This window comes from Eretmochelys imbricata, chromosome 28 (genome assembly GCF_965152235.1).
Source record: "Eretmochelys imbricata isolate rEreImb1 chromosome 28, rEreImb1.hap1, whole genome shotgun sequence".
Classification (NCBI taxonomy): Eukaryota; Metazoa; Chordata; order Testudines; family Cheloniidae; genus Eretmochelys; species Eretmochelys imbricata.
This window is the reverse complement of record NC_135599.1, coordinates 6262903-6285104: the sequence shown is the minus strand read 5'-3', so window position 1 is coordinate 6285104 and position 22202 is coordinate 6262903. Positions and strand designations below refer to the sequence as shown.

The window sequence follows — 22202 nt, the reverse complement described above, 5'->3', positions numbered from 1 at the left end:
TTAATCACAAATACTCCTGGGAAATCTCTCGAAGTCGGTCGGTCCTAGTCGTAGCCCTGGCATCTGGGTTGTTTCTCGTGTCGCACTTGGCTGTGGTTTTTCTCCTGTGATTTGTAATTTGGTGGCAGGGATGGCCAAAGTAGGGCCCCCGGGCCAAATGCAACCCGAAGAGTTGCACAATGTCAGAGGTATCAGCCTGTGACCGAGGTACCCCCAATTTGCTCCCCGCGGACCAGAAGACGGGAAAGGGGAGAGGTAGCAACTTGGGGCAAGTCGGCAAATAAGGACAAACTTCCTTATGAGTAACGGCTACTGATAGCAAATTAGGTCAGATCGCAGGTTTTTATCTTGGGGGTCAGCCTGCACCCCTGTCACTTCACCACGGGGTTCTGTGTTTCCTCTGGAAAATCTCCCCCCCCCGCTCCCCCATTTCACGATCGCCTCCCAGATCGTCCTCACGGAGGTTGAATGAGACCTGGAAAAAAAGTCTCCTTGAGTCCCAGGGGCTCGGCAGGGCAGGACGGGCCCTGAAATCTGGCCGTTGTGAGGCCGTTTGCAGCGGTTTGTAACCCCCCTTCCCTGCTTCTTCCAGGAGCCCCCCCGAGAGCGTCGGGCCCCTCCGGGCAAAGAGAGAGAAGCATCTGAAGCCGAGGAGCCGCGGCAAAGCCAGGAGCTGCTGGTAGGTGCCCAGGGCCCAGGTTCGCCAGGGATCCCGGTGCCCCGAGTGACGGCGAATGCAGGGCCCGGCCTGCCAGCCTCAGCCAGGGACCCGTCCCCACCGGAGCCCAGGGTCCGACACGGGGGTGGCATGGTGCCCGTAGGGTGCGGGAGGCTGCTGGGCAGGAGCGGGTCAGTCTGTGTGAGCCCAGAGCCCTGCCCACGGGCTGTCTGCCCGTCACAGTGACCGGGGAGCCTTTCCCGCACCTGGGGGATGGGGAGGAAATGCGGGCTGCGGAGGTGGAGGGTTTGGCCAAGGGCAATCGGATGAGGTTTTGGGGAGAACAGTCCCCCCCCGTGAGCGATGTACAGCTCACCCCTGCCCTGATCCGTCCCCCCTTGCCGGGGTAAATAACCTTCCCATCCCCCAGCGCAAGAGATCCCGCGCTCTGGGAAATTACTCCCCCACCCGCCGGGAGGGGCATTTATGGGTCTCCCCCGGTACCCACCCGCCCTCTCCCTGTGGCTGCAGAGCCGGACGGCAGCCGAGAGGCAGAAGATGGTCTGGGAGTGGCGGGAGCTGCGAGGGTTTCTGGCGGAGCAGGAGCAGCGGCTGCTGTCCCGGCTGGAAGAGCTAGAGAGAGCCATTGCCCAGAGAAGGGATGCGGGCGTCTGCCGAGTGTCCCGGGAGATTTCCCTGCTCGGGGAGCGGGGAGGAGAGAAGGGGCAGCCGCTGAGCCCACCCCTGCAGGTCAGGCTGTCGTTGCAATGATCACACGCAGCGTTCCTGTAGGAACGTCTCCGCCCCAGACCCCAAAGCACTTTACAAAGGGGGGACAGGGGCATTATCCCTATGGGAGAAAGGGGGAAACTGAGGCACAGGGAGGGGCAGAGTGCTGGCTCAGCGGCTGCTGCCCCTCCCAGGGTGCTGGGAGCTCTGGGGGCAGGTAATTCCTGGGCTCTGTCTCCCTCCCCCCATGGGATGTTAGGTCTGCTAACTGCACTGAATACAGGGCATCCCCTCTGCCCCTCCAGCGTGACACGCGGGCTTAGAGACTGTGATTCTGTGTCCCCTCGTGGCTGCCTCAGCAAGGGGAAGAGCCTGTTAGTCTCTGACGGCTGATACGTCCCACCAGGGCTGTCAGACATATGGGCCAGGGGCCAGACCCAGGCTGTCTGACGTATTTATGAGGCCACATCACGTATGCAGTGTGTGCAGAATCTCAGCTTTCGATTTTTTTTTTTAAGTAAATTTCTAGCCCTCCTGGTTGCAAAGAAACCCTCCCAAATGGACACGGAGACAATGCTGCCTTCCTGAGTCTGCAGACAGCCTGCAACAGCGGCTCAGAGGGGTGTGAATGCCCTTGGCCTCCGTTAATCTCCTTGGCCTGGCGACACTTTGATGTCAACATTCACTGTTCCCTGGCTAATCGCTTGAGCGGGTGGGAATGAAGCCTTCGAGAGGTGGGAATAGAGGGTTGTCTTCGGGAGGACTTTGGAGAGACGCAAGGACAAGGAAGCAAGAGATAACTAGAGGAAGGAGGGTGGCAAAGGAAGGGTAGAAATAGTAGGGGCCATAAAGGGGTGTGTGGGAGTTGGAGTGATATTGATTGTGACAGTGAAGGACTTTGTAAATAGCAGTGTTATCTCCTGTTCCCCGGGCAGCGTCTCCCCTTGTCCTTTGCGCCTGGGTGTCCCACCGAGAGCAGCGGGTGTCCTGCTCCGAAGGGAGGTGGGGGACGGAGTCCTAAATAGATGCCCCGGGCCACTGACCATGACGGAAAGTGGAATACGGCCCTCTCCTCCAAAGGAGTTGGACACCCCAGGGTTCCTGGTTTAGCTGAAGGGCTCAGGGCTTGTGGTGTTTAAGGGCCCACGTTCATTCCCTGCTGGAGATCTGGGCTGTGTCTGTGGGACACACCCACTCTTTGGTCTGTGTCTCCTCCCTTTCCATGTAATCCCAGTGCTGGAGCCCCTTGTTGCTGGAATATCCCAGTGTGGGAGGTGGCCTGGCCCCCCACAGAACCAGGGCGTCCCGGAGAAAGCTCCTGAACTTGTCTCCGTTCCGTGCCCCAGTGTTTCCCCGTGTCCCACCTCTCTGGGCCCATGGCCGGCACAGGGCTGAAGGCAGGCGACTCACTAGAACAGTGCCCATCCCGGGCTGCAAAACACAGATCCAGGTTTGCTGGAGTTTGGCGGTTGCTGGGCTCAGGGATTGGGATCCAGGCCCATTTCTCACCCCTCCCTCTTTCCCCGGCAGGGAGGACGGGGCGTTTCGGGAGCCGGAGCCGGGGTTTGGGGAGCTGGAGAGGAGGCTCAGCGATTTCTCTCTGACAAGTGCCATCCTGCAGCAGGTCCTGCGGGGATTCAAAGGTCAGTGGGAGTCTGGGGGTGGTGTCTCCTCTGGTTAGAGCGACCCCGGCCCTGGGGAGGAGTCGGGGACTCTCGGGATGTCACTGACCCCAGGCTCCATCTCGCAGCCCCAGCTCCGCGAGTCGCCCTTCCCCATGGAGCCACCCTGTGGGGCTGGCTCTGTCTGCAGCGGCTGCGTTGTGGGCCTCGGTCTGTGTCCCCGTCCCGTAGTTAACAGCGGTTCCATTAATAACCAGTGGGGATTTCTCTATGAACGCGAGAGCCTGAATCCTCCTCTCTCCCGTCCTCTCCTTCCCCTAGAGACGCTGTGACGGGAGCTGGGGAGTGACACAGGTATGTGTCCGTCTCTGATGGGCCGGGGGGAGATTTCAGACCAATAACCATGTTCGCGACAGGGCTTCACGGCCTCCAGCCCCGATGTGCACCTGGGAAGGGTGGAACAATGGGAAGCTGGGTGAGCCCCGTGACTGATTCCCGTCTGATGGGGATTCAGAGCGAATCCAGATCTCAGGGGAGGTGTTTCCCTTTGGGGAAAGGAACAACTGCCCCGAATGGTTGAACTAGGATGAGACCAGGACAAAATATCCAGACCCTGAGGACACCCATCTCCCCTGTTTAGGGGTTCAACTACACAGGGCCCTGGGCTGGGACCTGGTGGAGCGGGAGGGCCCAGGTCCCCCTGCACTCCCTCTGGCCGACAATCTTGCCAGTAGGCCGCCCGGCCACTGCAGGCCTTATCACAGGTTGGTTTACTGCATGCAGACTGGCTTTGAAGGTTCGTCTGGAACAGAGATGGAGCTGCCATAGTGCATGTTGGTGTTTCTCACGCTTTTCACGTCGGCGACCCTTTATTTGAAATCCTTCTTTTCCCTTTGGGATCCCCTGACATTTACTATGACGTGAGAATAAAACGCGTATCCAGCTTGATCCTATACAACCTGCATGCCTGCGCTTCAAGAGGCTGCCAGAAAGTAGATGTCCTTGAGGGCTAAAAGTCCAGGAAGTGGGGGAGGGAGATTTTCTTTGCTTAAGATCATAGTAAATCTGTCAGTATCTCACGGCCCATCTGTCTGCCTGTCATGAGCCTCTGGGCATTGCAATCCACTAGCTGAGAAACCTTGTGCTGGATCCGTCATGATTTTGTATCCCTGTTGCCTATTTACATTTTACATGAAAAAAGAAGAGGAGGACTTGTGGCACCTTAGAGACGAACCAATTTATTTGAGCATAAGCTTTCGTGAGCTACATGCATGTGATGAAGTGAACGGGGCCATGCCGTTGGCAGCATATACATTCAGCTTCATCCTTTTCCTCTGGGTTGGTTTTCTGAAAACTTTTGAATACTTGTGCTCTGAAACGCATTCTGAGAGAGCCTGTCATTTTCTTCCCGTTTTAGTGTGTCAAATCTTTAAACCTGTATTTGCTAACAGCTTGAAATGTGTACGTGATGGGCGTGAGATTCATAGAATCATAGACTATCAGGGTTGGAAGGGACCTCAGGAGGTATCTAGTACAACCCCCTGCTCAAAGCAGGACCAACCCCAACTAAATCATCCCAGCCAGGGCTTTGTCAAGCCGGTCCTTAAAAACCTCTAAGGAAGGAGATTCCACCACCTCCCTAGGGAACCCATTCCAGTGCTTCACAACCCTCCTAGTGAAAAAGTTTTCCTAATATCCAACCTAAATCTCCCCCACTGCAACTGGAGACCATTACTCCTTGTTCTGTCATCTGCCACCACTCAGAACAGTCTAGAGCCATCCTCTCTGGAACCACCTCTCAGGTAGTTGAAAGCAGCTATCAAATCCCCCCTCATTCTTCTCTTTCGCAGACTAAACAATCCCAGTTCCCTCAGCCTCTCCTCATAAGTCATGTGTTCCAGTCCCCTCATCATTTTTGTTGCCCTCCGTTGGACGTTTTCCAATTTTTCCACATCCTTCTTGTAGTGTGGGGCCCAAAACTGGACACAGTACTCCAGATGAGGCCTCCCCAATGTCGAATAGAGGGGAACGATCACGTCCCTCGATCTGCTGGTAATGCCCCTACGTATACATCCCAAAATGCCATTGGCCTTCTTGGCAACAAGGGCACACTGCTGACTCATCTCCAGCTTCTCGTCCACTGTCACCCCTAGGTCCTTTTCTGCAGAACTGCTGCCGAGCCATTCGGTCCCTAGTCTGTAGCGGTGCATTGGATTCTTCCGTCCTAAGTGCAGGACTCCGCACTTGTCCTTCTTGAACCTCCTCAGATTTCTTTTGGCCCAATCCTCCAATTTGTCTAGGTCCCTCTGTATCCTATCCCTGCCCTCCAGCCTATCTACCTCTCCTCCCAGTTTAGTGTCATCTGCAAACTTGCTGAGGGTGCAATCCACCCCATCCTCCAGATCATTTATGATCAGTACATTCAGATGTGCAAGCATTTCAGATCGGGCGTGCATGCCTGTTTGTTTATTGTGTGTATCTTCACGACTAATACGGAGCCTTTCTTCAACAGGCAGCTTTGCGTATACACAGAGACTCATGTATTCTCAGAATGCATCTATCTCTCTTAATGGAGTGTACTTTTCTAACAAAACAAGTTGTTGTTTGCGTATTTGAATGATACAAAAGTAGGGTGACAACCAGAAAAAAAATGAATAATGCTTTATTTTTCGGAAAAATCGGTTTCAACTGAAAACGAAGGGGCTTAGATATTAGGCAGCCTGAAGCTGGGCCCGGTAACCCTTTCGCTGCTCTGTCTGTATCGCAACCAGAGAGAGTGACACCCCACCCGTGTTTTCTAGTGATGGGGATGAGGCAGAGTGTCAAGCCGAAATGGCATTAGCTCTTGCAGGATAGGGAAGGCCTCCAGGAATAGACAATAACCAAGTCTCTGAGCCAGGAGGGGAAAGAAAAACCGAGGAGGAATAAGTGGGGAGAGAGGCCATAGGTTCCGAAACCTGCTCAGATCCAGTTCCTGTCTCAGCACTGGACAGATTTTGCCTGGTCCCTAGCTCTGCATAGTCCCCCCTCTGTTGGGGGAACGCGCCGTCCTGGGGAATATCAGGTTTAAAGGGTCTCAGTGGGTTTAGTCCTGGTGGGAGGGGAGGGGGTCTACACTGGAGTGACCGAGCATTTCCCCTGCGCGAGAGTCTAAAACGTCTCTGCAGAGAAATCGCCTATGAGACGCGTGATGTGAAATGACCTAAAGTCTGTTCTGAAATCCCTCCCAAATAACCCTTCTCCCCCTGACAGGCTGCAGAATGACATCCCCGGGTCCCTCCAGATTCTCCCAGCCTGCCCGGGGAAGGGAAATGGGCATGGCAGAGCTGGCTCAGGTAGGGATGCTGGGGGGTTCCCGCAGGAGCCGGCGGGACAGTGAATACACAGGAAGGGGGGGGTTGATCTAGGGGTGGGAGGGTGCAGGAAGTGCACAGGGTGGAGAAAGGGAGGGGGGCAAGGTGCGATGAACCTGCTGGGACTCGATAAATCTGGGGTCTCGGTTCTAGGAATAGAGCCATGGGGGCTGGGTGTGGAAATTCCCTTCTTTGTGGAAGAGGGAACAACCCGGCCTGGGCTGGGAAAACTTCCCAGTCTCCCAGTGCTGGAGGGGAGTTGTTATGAGATATGAGGGGGACACCCAGCGGAGGGACTTAGGGAAGATGCCCCATCCCCTGACATCCAGCTGCCTGAAATGGGGAGGGTGTTGGGCTTCCTATCAGGGAACCTCCCTGGGGCCTGCTGGGGGCTCCATCTCTTGTATCAGCCTCTGGTAAGTCTGTGTCTGATGAAAGTGAAGACCCTGCCCCCTCTGTCTGCTGGGAAGGACGAGGGGCTCTCTCTGTCTCCCCTCACTCTAATGCTTCCTGGGTGCTCGAGCTGGTTGTGGGTGGGGCTCTGCTGGCTGTGTATCCATTTGATTGGCCCCTCTCCCCCACGAATAGTGGGGCTGTGAGTGGGGCAGCAGGTCCTGAGTGGGGGGCTCTTGCTCTTTCAGGGGCCGGTGACCTTCGAGGAGGTGGCTGTGTATTTCACCAGGGAAGAGTGGGCTCTGCTGGACCCCGCTCAGAGAGCCCTCTACAGAGACATCATGCAGGAGAACTACGAGACTGTGACCTCGCTGGGTAAGGATTCCCGTCCCCTCGGTTCTTAGAAGGGGAAATGCAGAGTTAAGGTTCATGTCACCCCCACAATGTAACCTTAACTCTGCCCTGTCTCAGCATCACCCCAACATGCCAGTGACACACACGCGAGCCCTCTGCTGTTGCACAACGCTCTGGGAACAGGGCACAGGAGCAGAACAGCGCAAAGTCTAACAGCTTCTCTTTGCGAAGGCAAAACTTGGATTTAGGTCTCGCATAGCAAACAGAAGCTTCCAATCCCTGGCCTGCACTCAGAGATTGAGAGATTGAGCCTACACCGCACGAACCATCACCGACTTTCACAATATTACCCTGCGTTTTCCCTCCCCCTGAGGAGTCCTCCTGAGTCATTACCTTCACTTACCCCTCTCTAAGCCCTGGAGACCACTAGTGCCCACGATGCTCATGGAAAGTACCCACGATGCTCATGGAAAGTACCCACCCCTGTGCACATTTATTGTTGCGACCTTCAGCACTGAAATTGGAGGCATTAGTCCTCCAAGGTTCACGTGCACCTCCCTTTCTATCACAGTCCCAGCTCCGCCAAGCTGTTCCAACAAATCCCTCCCCCATCCGATGACAGCTACAGCTGACCCAGTGCACACGACACAAACAACGGCATGTTCTTAGTCCTTCCTCGTGTCTATTCTAGAGTCATAGATTTGTAAGGTCAGAAGGGATGGCTGGGTTATCCAGTCTGATCTCCTGTATCACACAGACCATCGAGTTTCATCCAGTTACTGCTGTATTGAACTGAATACCTTGGGTTTGACTAAATCATCTCCCATTTCTTTGGTAGTTTATTAATCTTACTGCACCATAGTCAGTGGCTAATGCTAGCTCCAGGGTTACGGGGTGGGGGTAGAGTTAAGGTTGTGTTACAGGGGTGGTGTGAACTTTTATGCTTCATTTTCTGGTTTTCAGAGCTCTAAGTTTACTCACCGTTTATGTTCTGGAAGGGCCTACGGCAGCATTTGGCAACCCTAACTCTGTGTTAAAGAAGTTAATTCGCTGGGCCTAGATTATAATTTTTTTTGGTTCAGGGCAAAACTCCCAAGAGGAACTCCTGGAGAATGCAAAAAAAAAAAGAAAAAATGCATGACAGACATTGTCAGAAAGCGATCCGTGGGAGGGCTCGCACTCCGATGCATGATGCATCTCTGGTGCAGCGGCCACCGTGTGTCCTCTTGAGTTACCCCACTTAGTTTGAGAGGAGGTGGCTGGAAACACTTCAACAGAGCCTCAGGGTTTGGCTACATTGCAACGTAATCCCAGCCTTACTCGTGGCCTCGAGTCTGCTGACCGTGGGTTTGAAAGCCCAGGCTGGAGCATCTCCGCTCATTGGTGACCCTAGGTTAAGAATTTTTGAGACCAGACTGAATAGCTGGGCTCCAGCAGGTCCGAGTCCAACCAGCTGGATCCCAGACTTCCTAGTGCCTTCCCGAATAGTGGTGGCCCCAGCCCTTTGTTTGTGGAGCAATGTGGGGGAAACCGTGGCGGTCCTCCCCGCACGTCATGGCAAGTTTTCGCGTCCCGTGGACACTCGTCCCGATGAGCCCTCCTTGTGGTCTGTACGCTCCCAGCGACCGGAACCCAGCAAAACGGAGAATTCGCCGTTGGAAGAACTTCTCTTGCTCTTGGGTTTTTGCTCCCGTCTCACAAAACGGGCAGAGCTTCTGGGAACCGCTGGTGGACGTTCTGGCAGCGTTTTCTGACCCGCTGAACGCACCTGATAGAGCTAGCGATGGTGCAGAAGGAGGAGGAGGAGGACACGGACGTAGAATACTCAGATTGGCTGCTGCTACCCATGGCTCTCGGTGGAGCGGCCGCTGTCCCCTCCGTAGGCCGGCGCTTCTGGAGCGTGCTGGTGGGATCACATCGTCATGCAGACCTGGGGCGACCAGCGATGGGCGCAGAGTTTTTGCGTGAAGAAAGCTATGTTTCTGGAGCTTTCGGAGCAGCTCGGCTTGATCCTCCAGCATCGTGGCGCACACCTGACAGCAGCCCTGCTGGTCCAGAAGGGGGCAGGGGGTTGCCATGGAAAGTAGGCAAGAGGCAGGTTTGCCCTGTCCAGCTACTTTTAAGTCCTGGTTACTTGGGCCACCCAACCATGGTGCTGGCCAAAGTGTTCCTGGGATGCATTGCATGGTACCATGGAGGGGACTCGGGCCATATTCTTGCTAAATGTTCCGGGTTAGGGCATACGTGGCCGGCTTGCCACCAAAGGCCTAGGATAAAAATCTCTCTTTTTTTTGGTGGGGGTGCAGCAGGAGCCTGCCCAGTTGCAGTGATTAATGAAAGCAGCCACTCAGACAGGTCTTTTTGCTGCACTCTGCCTTCCTCCCTCAACCGGCGTTCCTGTTGCAGGAACTGCGATGCAATTGTTGGGAACCTATAGGAAAGGGATAGATAGTAAGACCTAAAATATCACATGGCCTCTGTATAAATCCAGGGTACGCCCACATCCTGAGTACGGCGTGCAGATGTGGTCGCCCCATCTCAAAAAAGATATATTGGAATTGGAAAAGGTTCAGAAAAGTGCAACAAAAACAACGAGGGGGATGGAACAGCTTCCGTATGAGGAGAGGTTAATAAGACTGGGAGTTTTCAGCTGGGAAAAGAGACGACTAAAGGGTGATATGATAGAGGTCTATAAAATCATGACCGGTGTGGAGAAAGTAAATAAGGAAGTGTCATTTACTCCTCTCATAACACGAGAACTGGGGGTCACCCAATGAAATGAATTTAAATGGTTTAAAACAAACAAAAGGAACTATTTCGTCACACAACGCACAGTCAACCTGGGGAACTCCTTGCCAGAGGATGTTGTGAAGGCCAAGACTATAACAGGGTTCAAAAAAGAACTAGATAAGTTCATGGAGAATAGGTCCATCAATGGCTATTAGCCAGGGTGGGCAGGGATGGTGTCTCTAGCCTCTGTTTGCAGAAGCTGGGAATGAGAGAGAGAGGATGGATCACTTGATGATTCCCTGTTCTGTTCATTCCCTCTGAAGCACCTGGCATTGGCCACTGTTGGAAGACAGGACACTGGGCTAGATGGACCTTTGGTGTGACTCACTGTGGCCGTTCTTATGTTCTTATATCTGCTCCCATGCTGGAACCCTGTCCTCCGGCTTCCATTTGCCATGAATCCTTCCCTCTTTGTTATTGCACAGGGTTGTTGGCCCTCTCCAGGATGTCAACCATAAGTTCATTGTGGACAAGCCATCTCTGGGACAGGTCTGTGACGGTGCAGAGACCCAAGCTTCTGCTGGAGTGTTCATGGGCTGCCGAGATATGACAGCCAGGACAGGTCGAGCTGCCTGCAAGCAGACTTAAAACAAAACGTTATTGTCCGAAATGGCTCAGTGCAAAAGCTCGGGGGGGTGGGGGAAATACTGGTGGAATCTGAAAGAAAAATCGTATCTTTTGTAAAACTGACCTTCGGTATAGTGTGAGAGGAATGCCGCAGATCCCAGAAGCTCCATGGACACTACTGGGTTAATCGCAGTGAAAAGTCCAAACAGAGCATGGTAACTTGAAAATCCCAATTTTGCTTAAAATTACAGAACATCTGGGGCTCTGGGGGAAGCGACATGGCCATGATCTGCTCCATAGGCCTTCTCTATCCTTTCAAGCATTCCACATTTTGGAGGACACAACCGTTCTTGTGATTCCTGGATGGCAAAGAGAGATTTTTATCCCAGGCCTTTGGTGGCAAGCCGGCCATGTATGTCCTAACCCTAACCTGGAACATCTTAGCAAGAATACGAGTTTCTGGTAAAGCTTTATTTTTAATGCTTGTTTCAGTGTTTGTGCTTCCTGGTCTCCAGTTTGAACTGTACGTGGTGGTGGAAGTAAAGGCAGGGTGGGTGCTCCAGGAAATGGGTTTGGGGAGGGGGAAGGAAGGGGCGCGTTTTGGCGGGAGCTTCTGGGAGGCAGGAGCAAGGACTGCATGGGAGAGTGGGGTGCAAAATGGTTGGGGGCATAGGCGCTGACTGCCTGGATGCTCTGGGGCTCAATTATTGTTCAACTACCTCGAAAGAGGATGGAGCTCGGCTGTTCTCAGTGGTGGCAGATGACAGAACAAGGAGTAATGGTCTCAAGTTGCAGTGGGGGAGGTTTAGGTTGGATATTCGGAAACACTATTTCACTGGGAGGGTGGTGAAGCACTGGAATGCGTTACCTAGGGAGGTAGTTGAATCTCCATCCTTAGAGGTTTTTAAGGTCAGGCTCGACAAAGCCCTGGCTGGGATGATTTAGTTGTGGATTGGTCCTGCTTTGAGCAGGGGGTTGGACTAGATGACCTCCTGAGGCCCCTTCCAACCCTAATCTCCTATGATTCGAATGGGAATTGGGCCATGTGACATCAGGCGGGTCTGACTCAAAGAGCCAAGAGAGATTGGGGCTGCTGCAGATAGGGAGGAAGAAGGACGATCTTCTGCATCCCCAGAGTCACTCCCAACCTAGGACACGGCCAAGATAGCCCGCTTTTCGCAGGGAAGGGGTGGTCTTGTGGCTGGGAGGAATGGAAGGCCTGAGAAATGGTGGCCAGTGACCGATTAGGCAGGGAAGAGGCCAGTGTGGTGTGGGGGGGGGGGTGGCCACTTAGCAATGGAGGAGGAAGAGTGAAAACGGTAATATCTGAAAATGTCGACAGAATAAAGAGAAACTGGGCAGCAATAAGAACGGGGCATAGCCCCTAAATCGGCGAGGGCTCTGTGGGGACTCTGTGTTAATGGGGTAGGCTCCCGGCAGCTCCAGCTCCCCCCCCCCAAACCGTCCCTCCACTCCATTTTTTAAAAATCTTGAATTTCACAGATTCCGGTGTCGAAATCCTACGTTTCACGGCGCTGTAACTGTGGGGGTCCTGACCCAAAGGAGGGTCATGGGGGAGGGAGGGTCGCAAGGCTATTACAGCGGGCCCATGGTATGGCCACCCTTACTTCTGCACTGCCTTCAGAGCTGGGCGGCTGGAGGGCAGCAGCTGCTGGCCAGGAACCGAGGTCTGAAGGCAGCGCAGAAGTAAGGGTGGCCATTGCACAGTCCCCCTGCGATATCCAGATTTCACTGGGGAGACGGGATTTCTCCGTCCGTGACGTATTTTTCATGGCCGTGAATTGGGTAGGGCCCTCCCCCGTAGCTCCAAACCCCTGAGATGGGAGCCAGAGCGGCTCTGTAATATTGTTGAATACTGTATGTTGACCTGGCTGTGGGGATGGATATGTTCAGTTTAATAGGGGGGCTGTATGGAAAACAAGCGGGAAGGGAAGAAGAATGGCTCAAAATTAGCCACCCTTTGGCAAACCCTTGACAATTGGTATGAGACAATGCCGGAGCTATCGGCGGTAATTGGCAAGGGGAAAGAGATGGAGACCCGGGGGGGGCCCAATGGGGTGTCTGAAGAAGTTAGATCTGCTCTCACCGATCCACAGGGTCTGGTCTATGGGGCCAGTGCAAGTAGCCAGCGAGGCCGGTTTGAAATCCATTTCAGTCTCTCTGTCAGCCCTAGGAGAGGGCCCAGTTGCCTCTCACCTTTCCCCTTTCTTCTCCAGCTCGGCCCGATGCTCTGCTTCCCGGCTGAGAGGAGAGGGCGGGGGACTCTCTTTCCTCGCCTTTGGTTGTTGCCATGTGGAAATGTCCTGGCCATGGGGGGTGACTTTGTCTCTTTGGATTCTGCATTGATCTGCTTCAGCGTGTCCTTTAACGATCCATTCGATCCACCCCAGCTGCCTACCTGGCACACACACCTCAAATCTCCGGTCCTGCCCCAAGAACGGAGCAACCCGCTTTTCACCCTGGGGAGCAATGCAAAGTACAGAGGGAAACCGAGGCAGACATCGGCACCAGAAAACTATCACCTCAGTTCCCCGTGGGTCACGCCTGCCTAGCTGACCATTGAGGGTAAGACAAGCAGGCATGAAGATTGTTATTTGAAAATCCTTTTTTTTTCTTACCCTTGAGTCCTGCTGCAAAATAGACCCGACTTTGGCATGAAGAAGGCTGTTTTGCGAGCGTACACAAATGATCGCAGACTGACGAAGGTGTCTGCATTCAGCCTGGCCTGCTGGGTAAGCATGGTTCATCTGCTGGGTATTGTAGCCCCGGGCCTGGCCTAGGAGAATTGCAGAAGTCCACTCCAGGAGAGAGAAAGGCACAAGGCCTGATTGGGGTGGGGGATTCAAAGAGCTGAGGAAGGGGATGAAGACTCAGCTGTCCTGTCCCTCACTAATACACCCACGCCCCTTCCTCCCACCCCTCTCCACCTCCTGGGACCCCGGAAACACTCACTCCTTATATTGGCTTATCCTTTCCCACGTCTTCCAGCCCTGCTCGCTCCCAGTTATCCCAAATTTCCTGCTCCCCAACCATAGGCACTGACTTGTATTTTTCCCGGTGGGTGCTCCACCCTGAAGCTCCCCCCCCCCAACACAGTTCTTCTGAGGCCCCGCCCATGCCCCGCCTCTTTCCACCTTGCTCCACTCCCTCTCTCAGCCCCCCCCCACACCCGCCCTTCACTTGCTCCTCTCAGCCCCCTCCCCCAAAGTCCCCCTGCCCCCGACTGGCTCCTCTCCGCCCTCCCCGGAGCACCTCCTGTCAGCTGCCGAACAGCTGATCAGGGGCCAGCCCTGGGGCCACCCCACAGCTGTGACTGGCATGTGCTGAGCACCCCCCCACCCCCGCTATTTTTTTTCCCGTGGGTGCTCGAGTCCCAGAGCATCCAGGCAGTTGAAGGCTTCAGGTAGTTGAAGGCTGCTACCAAATCCCCCCTCACTCTTCTCTTCTGCAGACTAAATAAGGCCAGTTCCCTCAGCGTCTCCTCGTAAGTCATGTGCCCCGGCCCCCTGATCATTTTCGTTGCCCTTTGCTGGACTCTCTCTGTCCAGTTTGTCCACATCCTTTCTGTAATGGGGGACCCAAAACTGGACGCAGTACTCCAGGTCTGGCCTCACCAATGCCAAATAGAGGGGAATGATCACTTCCCTTGATCTGCTGGCAATGCTCCTACTAATGCAGCCCAATTAGCCTTCTTGGCAACGAGGGCACCCTGCAGACTCATATCCAGCTTCTCATCCACTGTCACCCCTAGGTCCTTTTCTGCAGAATTGCTGCTGAGCCATTCGGTCCCTAGTCTGTAGCAGTGCCTGGGATTCTTCCGTCCTAAGTGCAGGACTCTGCATTTGTCCTTGTTGAACCTCATCCGATTTCTTTTGGCCCAATCCTCCAATTTATCTAGGGCCCTCTGTATCCTCTCCCTACCCTCCAGCCTATCTACCTCTCCTCCCAGTTTAGTGTCATCTGCAAACTTGCTGAGGGTGCAATCCACCCCATCCTCCAGATCATTAATATTTTTTATATTCTCCTTTTCCAGAGGAACTAGAGTCTGTTGCTCCTAAATTATAGCATCTAATTCCCCAGCCTTCTCCAGACCCTGGGGGATTTTCAGACTCCCTCCCATTTCGCCTGACTTGCTAGAGTCCCTAATTCCGTGTGTGGGGCATGAACCGCCGGCTCGGGGAGGCTAGCCCCCCGGCCCAGCCAGCCCCTTCGGCTTGTTCTCCTGCCCCCATCCCTGGGCCACCCAAGCACCTCCAGCCCCAGAGCACCAGGCGTCGTGAGCACTGGCTCCATCCCCCTGGAGCCCCTGCCTGCAGCCTGGGCCCCCCACCCAGCCCCAGCCCGGGGCCAGGGAAGAGCCCCAGAGCACGGGCAGGCAGCAGCCTGGGGGCAGAGTGTGGGCTCGGCCTTTGACACCTGCTGCCCATGCCTGATTCCTCAAGATGTGCTTCCCTGACATCTAATACACCCTCCTATTGCTTAGTCCTCTGACTTCCACCAGCCCATGCTCGCTGTTCCCAACTTCCCTGGGACTCTCTTTCTCAGAAAGAAGCAGGTGGTTTTCTTGCCCGGAGCCATCTTCCCTTTCTAGGCTGTGGAGTTACGGTCTCCGTGTTCTAGGCCTCCCTTTGAGGAGGAGCGTCGGGTGGTGTGTTTTCCCAGCAGAGATGGGGTTAGTTAAATCCCTCTTTCGGCCGAGCCGCCGACATGTTTGAGCCTCTGGGGAGCTGGCCCCGGCATATTGCAACTTCCGAATGGGCTGGGGTTAAAATAATAGAATTTTTGCGCGTGACAAATCTCCCACGAACCCACCGGATTTCCTTTCCCTCTGCAGAGTTCCCGGTTTTCAAACCTGACGCGATCTCCCATCTGAAACAAAGAGGACGAACCAGAGATCTCTGATTCAGAGGAGACCGAGAGCCTCAGGGGCGCATATGCAGGGGAGGAATCACGAAATCAATTCGAAACCTGTCCGCGTCTGAAGGACACAGCTGGGATTCCCGACCGAGACCTTGTGAGTTCTCCGCGTTCAGGATTGTCCCCAGCAGGTTTGTATCCTCAGGGTGGATGTCGCTCATGACGTCCTGCCCTTTGTGAGTGACACCTGGCAGTAGCTCCCTCCTTGGCCTCCCTTCCCCCTGAGTGCTTGGATGGGATTTACAGGCAGAATTGATCCCCTCCCGTCCCGTGGGAAAGACTTTGGGGAAATTCAGTTCCTGACTAATTCCCATTTCTCCAGCACTTACTTTGGTTAGCTCTCCCCTGTTTCTGAGGCGTCTCTCTCTATCCCAGCAGGTGATGGGATGGTGGGTGAGGAGGAGGAGAAGAAACCTCCTCAGGAAGATGCTGAGCAAGTGGAACCATGTAGGGCGTTGCTGCAAATACCTCAGGAGGATGTGTCCCCGAGTCACGAGCAGAGAGAAGGTCGTGAGAGTCAGCACAGGCCAGAGAGGAGGCAGAGAAACAAGCCAAGGGAGAAAACAAAGAGCTCCATTCATTATTGGGGGGGGCCTCACGAGTACCTCGAGGAAACCACAGCCCAGCACAAAATCCAGACGGGGGAGAGAAATAGCCCACGCAGTGAGTGTGGGGACCTTGTGAGTGCGGGGAAAATCTTCGCTCGGAGCTCAGACCGAGCTGAGACATCAGAGGGTCCACACAGCCTAGAGAGATTACAGATGCTCTGAGCGTGGGAGAGCTTGTCTCAGAACTCAGCCCTTACTTCTCATCAGAGGGTTTGCAAAGGAAATAAACACGATGAGGACTTTATCAAAGGCTGACAACAGGTTTTTGGGTTTTTTTTGCTCTTTACTAGTTTTTGCTAATTCCGTCTTAAAAGCTCTTCGAACTATTCGTGTCACATGGTCTCTGGGGTCCCCTAGGTGGGTTGCCCGTTTTTCTCTTTTGTACCTCCCCATTCTTTGGGATTAATCCTCTGCTCCATCCTATCAACTCCTTTATTCTGGGCGTCATGGGAACATGTCTTCCTAGCTCAGTGGTTTGAGCATTGGCCTGCTAAACCCCCGGTTGTGAGTTCAATCCTTGAGGGGGCCATTTAGGGATATGGGGGAAAAATTGGGGATTGGTCCTGCTTTGAGCAGGGGGTTGGACTAGATGACCTCCTGAGGTCCCTTCCCACCCTGATATTCTATTTTATGATTACCAGGAATGTCATTAGCTCCAGGGGACAGGGGTGACCTACACTAGCTCCATTGAGATAAAATTACCTGGCCCTCATCTCCACTCGGATTTCCCCTGTGGCCTCAGCTAGCTTGATGTCAAACCACAACTATTCCTGCAGTAAAGACATAGAGTGTGTTTTGTAGCGGGGGGGGAGGTCTAGCAGGTTTAATCAGAATCTCACCAGTGCTCCATCAGTTTTCCTTGTCTAAACAACCCTGGAGCGTCTCATTTCTACTGTTGCTCCCACTGCAACATGATGGTTAGAGTCACCAACTCCCATTGGGCACCGATTCCCTCATTCCCATTTGTTCTCACATTGCCATGGGTTGTGCTGAACATCACTTATTTATTGTACCGTTTTCTCACTTAAAATATACTGGATTATAGCAAATTCTTTGACACCCAAAGACAATTGGGTGTGTTGGAGGAATTCCCTCCTTTCCCATCATCTCAGCAGTGTTTCTGTCTGTCTCAGCTGTGTAGAGTTTATCTTCTTCCCGTTGTATCCCTCCACTTCCCATAGTTCCCCAAGACACAGTGTTCTGAGCTCTCCGTGCTTGGGAATCATGGTTCGATTTCTTTGATCCTAAATCAGACTCATTAGGTTTGGAGGTGCAAGAGTCACAGACCTGGAAGGAGAATGTTTAATGGATCTAAAACTGTGTAATTATTCTTAGTTTAAACCCCCTTTTTCATCTATAGGCAAAGCCACTTCCTGTCTTTTTCCTTCAGAGTTGGGATTGGTTTTGGATGGGAAGGCTGGTTGTTTTTTCCCATTATGATGACACGAAAACGTTCCTAAATCACATGATACAGTAACTGTGAGACAGCGTGGAGTGAAGCAGGTTTCAAAGGATGAGAGGAGAAGATGGTGGGAGAATCTGTTGTCCTGATTCTGAGTCATCGGGTGTATCCTGCTCCGGAATTTAACTTCCTGTGAAACCAAAAGGCTCTTACCCCTCGGTGACAGCTGGGTTTGTCTCTCTCTCCTGAAGGCCGTTGGTTACATAACTGGATATGAGTTTTGTTTGACTGAATGTAACAGATTTCCTGGGGACTTTGAGCCAAATGGTAAAATAGACTCTATCCTTTTTCTTTTGCTGTTTTCCCACCGTGCCATGATGACCCGGAGAAAGTCCCAGTGCAGTTCAATCAACGGGAGAATATGCCAAGTTATTGGACATGCTAACAAAGCCATAGTAGTGTGTTTCGATCTCTGCTCTGAAATCGTGGTCTATGGTAGACCCCAAACTGTGCAACTAACTGGAGTAAGTGCAGATGATCAGAGGGGTGTTCGATTGTGTAGGTCAATATTGTCAGATGATCCATGGGGAGAATTCCAAAGTAAGAGGCATGGAACGGTGCAAAATCCCCTTGTATTTGGTTCTCAAACTGGTTGTGTCCCAGGCCCTACAGGAGGTTACTCCTGAAGATCTCGCCTGGCTAATCTTGGGAATTAGGAAATGTTGTCCCGAACTACGCAGATGTGGCGGAAAGAGAAGTGGTGCTTTGCTGAACTCGCCCTTTCCAGTTGCGGCAATTTGTGTATACAATGAAGTGTTGAATGTGAGACTGCTGCAAAAAAATAACTATTTTCTCATAGAAACCTCACCTCTGGGAACTCAGTGAGACTCAGATCCAGGCCTGTAATCTGGTTCCTAATTTAGATCCATGACACCATTTTAAAGAAATAAACTGGACCTGTTTGAGAGGCCGTTCGTCACTAAAATTACTCAGATTTTGGGTGGTCTGGTGAAGGATTCCACCACGGAGAAGTGTAAATTTACCCTGAGCAAGGCGAAGGATTTGCAAGAACTTGGGTAGAAATAAACTGGACCTGTTTGAGAGGCCATTCTTCACTAAAATTACTCAGATTTTGGGTGGTCTGGTGAAGGATTCCACCACGGAGAAGTGTAAATTTACCCCGAGCAAGGCAAAGGATTTGCAAGAACTCAGGTAGAAATAACAGGCACGCACTTGTTCATTTTCACCCCGGGGAAGAATTTGACCTGGGTCCTAGTGTACCACAGCAGCACCGATTACAGCCCCAGAGGACGCCAGGGTTAGATTGGGAACAATTGTCCTCTGCCATTGAGATCCAAAGTTCCATGAGGCAAAGTGAGAAACGGTTGATGCTTTCAGAGGAGATTCCTGGCCCATGGATCCCAGTCGGGCTGCCTGGTCGGGCAACAAGGACGTTCGTGCTGTGGAAGGGATGGTAACCAATGAAGGAATGAATGGGTCTGGCCCAGAGTTCAGACTGCAGCATTCACAAATCTTGCGTCCTGATTCTATGCTTTTGTCTCTTAGTTTTGTTCTTGTGTCTTATGCATTTGGACCCCTTCTCCTCCACCTCCTGCTACTTCGGAAGATTGCAAAGTGTGAAAAAAAGTACAGGTGTATTTTTATCATGATGGAAACCTGCCCTCCTAGGAGAACTACCACTTCACCAGTCAGTCCCCAGCCTGTAGCAGTGCATGGGATTCTTCCATCCTAAGTGCAGGACTCTGCACTTTTCCATGTTGGCCCCGCCTGGTTGACTATGCTTCATCAGGCCCAGCTGATGCTGGGGGTCTGATTTGAAGGGTTGTTAATGGAGGCGGAGAGTCTGTATGATTCAGCGAATGTGGTGCTGGTAAAGTAAATGAATGTATGTTAACAGGGCATATCAGGGCATTGCTGAAAAAAGGCAGAGTTAAGGTTATGTGGGCAACCTTAACTGTGCATTTCCTGGTTTTCAAAAGTTTGAATTTTGCTGACATTGCAGTTCTGAAAGGAATAACATCTCACCAGCAAACTTCAGTGGGCATTAACCAAGTTTTTTGCCCTTTAATTAATAGAAGCAAGGGAGGTCCGGGCTGCCAGCTAGCTATTAACCAGCTAGCAAGGCCAACTGCAGGGCTAGATAGATGGAAAGAAAACAATGAAAATGCCCATCAGCAAAGACTCCTCTAAAACAAATACATGTCTCCTACCTGCGCGGCTAATGGTGGAAAGAAGCAAAAGAAAGTGACTGAATGCCATTCTCTAAGGGAAAGGTTTCACACCTCCATCCTGGGTGTCTTTGTTGTAAAGGTGAAGAGGAAGAAAGGTCAATTGAATTCACAGGAAGACATTAGCAGATTTCTTCCCCTTTCCAGGCCCCAGAGAGCGAACGCTGTTTTCCACGTGACCCTATGCTTTACAGTTAACTCCTCCCCCTTGCTCTGAATTTCCTCTAGTAACAAACTCTAGTTTTCTGTAGGCTTCGATGAGTAAACGGCCATTTCATTTCCCATTCAACCTGCCTCACGTACAGATGAGACCTCTTTCCCTCTCCATGGGTCCTGCCCATGTGTGTGTCCATTCACACCCCATGCATTCTTCCACTCTCCATCTGCACAGATTCCCTTCCCAAGGAGGAGGGCTTTGTCAAGGTTCCTCCCCCACTCTGAACTCTAGGGTACAGATGTGGGGACCTGCATGAAAAACCTCCTAAGCTTATCTTTACCAGCTTAGGTCAAAACTTCCCCAAGGTACAAAGTATTCCACCCGTGGTCCTTGGAATGGCCGCTACCACCACCAAACTAATACTGGTTACTGGGGAAGAGCTGTTTGGACGCGTCTTTCCCCCCAAAATACTTCCCAAAACCCTGCACCCCACTTCCTGGACAAGGTTTGGTAAAAAGCCTCACCAATTTACCTAGGTGACTACAGACCCAGACCCTTGGATCTTAAGAACAATGAACAATCCTCCCAACACTTGCACCCCCCCTTTCCTGGGAAATGTTGGATAAAAAGCCTCACCAATTTGCATAGGTGACCACAGACCCAAACCCTTGGATCTGAGAACAATGAAAAAGCATTCAGTTTTTTACAAGAAAACTTTTAATAGAAAATAGAAGTAAATAGAAATAAAGAAATCCCCCCTGTAAAATCAGGATGGTAGATATCTTACAGGGTAATTAGATTAAAAAACATAGAGAACCCCTCTAGGCAAAACCTTAAGTTACAAAAAAGATACACAGACAGAAATAGTTATTCTATTCAGCACAATTCTTTTCTCAGCCATTTAAAGAAATCATAATCTAACGCATACCTAGCTAGATTACTTACTAAAAGTTCTAAGACTCCATTCCTGTTCTGTCCCTGGCAAAAGCAGCATACAGACAGACACAGACCCTTTGTTTCTCTCCCTCCTCCCAGCTTTTGAAAGTATCTTGTCTCCTCATTGGTCATTTTGGTCAGGTGCCAGCGAGGTTACCTTTAGCTTCTTAACCCTTTACAGGTGAGAGGAGCTTTCCCCTGGCCAGGAGGAATTTCAAAGGGGTTTACCCTTCCCCTTATATTTATGACACGCCCCCCAAATCTCAGCTAGGGTGAAACACTGGCTGGGATTTCTTCCTGGAGCTCTAGGAAAAACAGAGTTAATAAGACACATGCATCTCTAAATATACTACCAAGTACATAAAGACTAACAATATTTTCCACATCTTAAGGATGATTTTAACCAGTTGATTCTGGGAAACTTTCACGGGAGAGTGCATCAGCCACTTTGTTAGAAGCTCCTGAGATGTGTTGGATGTCAAAATCAAAATCTTGGAGAGCTAAACTCCACCGAAGAAGTTTTTTGTTAGTTTCTTTGACGGTGTGAAGCCATTTTAGTGCAGCATGGTCGGTTTGCAGGTGGAAACGCCGTCCCCAAACATATGGGCGTAGCTTTTCCAGAGCGTAGACAATGGCATAACATTCTTTTTCAGTGACTGACCAGTTGCTTTCCCTCTCAGACAGTTTTTTGCTGAGAAACACTACAGGGTGGAATTCTTGATCAGGTCCTTTCTGCATTAAAACTGCTCCCACACCACGCTCAGATGCATCTGTGGTTACTAGGAACGGTTTGTCAAAGTCTGGGGCCCTTAGTACAGGGTCAGACATGAGTGTCGCTTTAAGCTTGTTAAAGGCCTTCTGACACTTTCCGGTCCACTGAACAGCATTTGGCTGTTTCTTTTTGGTTAGGTCTGTCAGTGGGGCAGCGATTTGGCTGTAGTGCGGTACAAATCGCCTGTAATAACCGGCCAAGCCTAAGAAGGATTGAACCTGTTTCTTTGACTTTGGGACAGGCCACTTTTGGATAGCATCCACTTTGGCCTGTAGGGGGCTGATAGTTCCTTGACCCACCTGGTGTCCAAGGTAAGTCACTCTGTTTAGGCCTATTTGACACTTCTTAGCCTTAACAGTTAGTCCTGCCTCCCTTATGCGCTCAAGGACTTTTTGTAGATGTTCCAGGTGGTCTGCCCAGGAATCCGAAAATATGGCCACATCGTCAAGGTAGGCGACTGCATATTCTCCTAATCCCGCTAGGAGACCATCTACAAGTCTTTGGAAAGTGGCGGGTGCATTTCGCAGCCCGAAAGGGAGTACATTAAATTCATACAGCCCGAGATGTGTGATGAAGGCTGACCTTTCCTTGGCAGATTCATCTAGCGGTACCTGCCAGTACCCCTTTGTTAAGTCCAAGGTAGAGATGAACTGGGCCCGTCCCAGTTTCTCTAA

The 22202-nt window shown here is 52.0% G+C and overlaps 1 protein-coding gene across 1 annotated transcript; it reads left to right on the top strand.

Moving 5' to 3' along the window:
- Window positions 1–130: 130 nt before the first annotated feature.
- On the top strand, window positions 131–16270 carry LOC144258217 (uncharacterized). Its single transcript, XM_077806621.1, has 10 exons — window positions 131–139; window positions 593–679; window positions 1190–1408; window positions 1582–1604; window positions 2918–3030; window positions 6262–6344; window positions 7004–7130; window positions 13113–13219; window positions 15322–15535; window positions 15780–16270. The coding sequence occupies exons 1-9, from the start codon at window positions 131–133 to the stop codon at window positions 15358–15360; spliced, it is 807 nt and encodes a 268-aa protein (XP_077662747.1). The 3' UTR covers window positions 15361–15535; window positions 15780–16270.
- Window positions 16271–22202: the final 5932 nt, after the last annotated feature.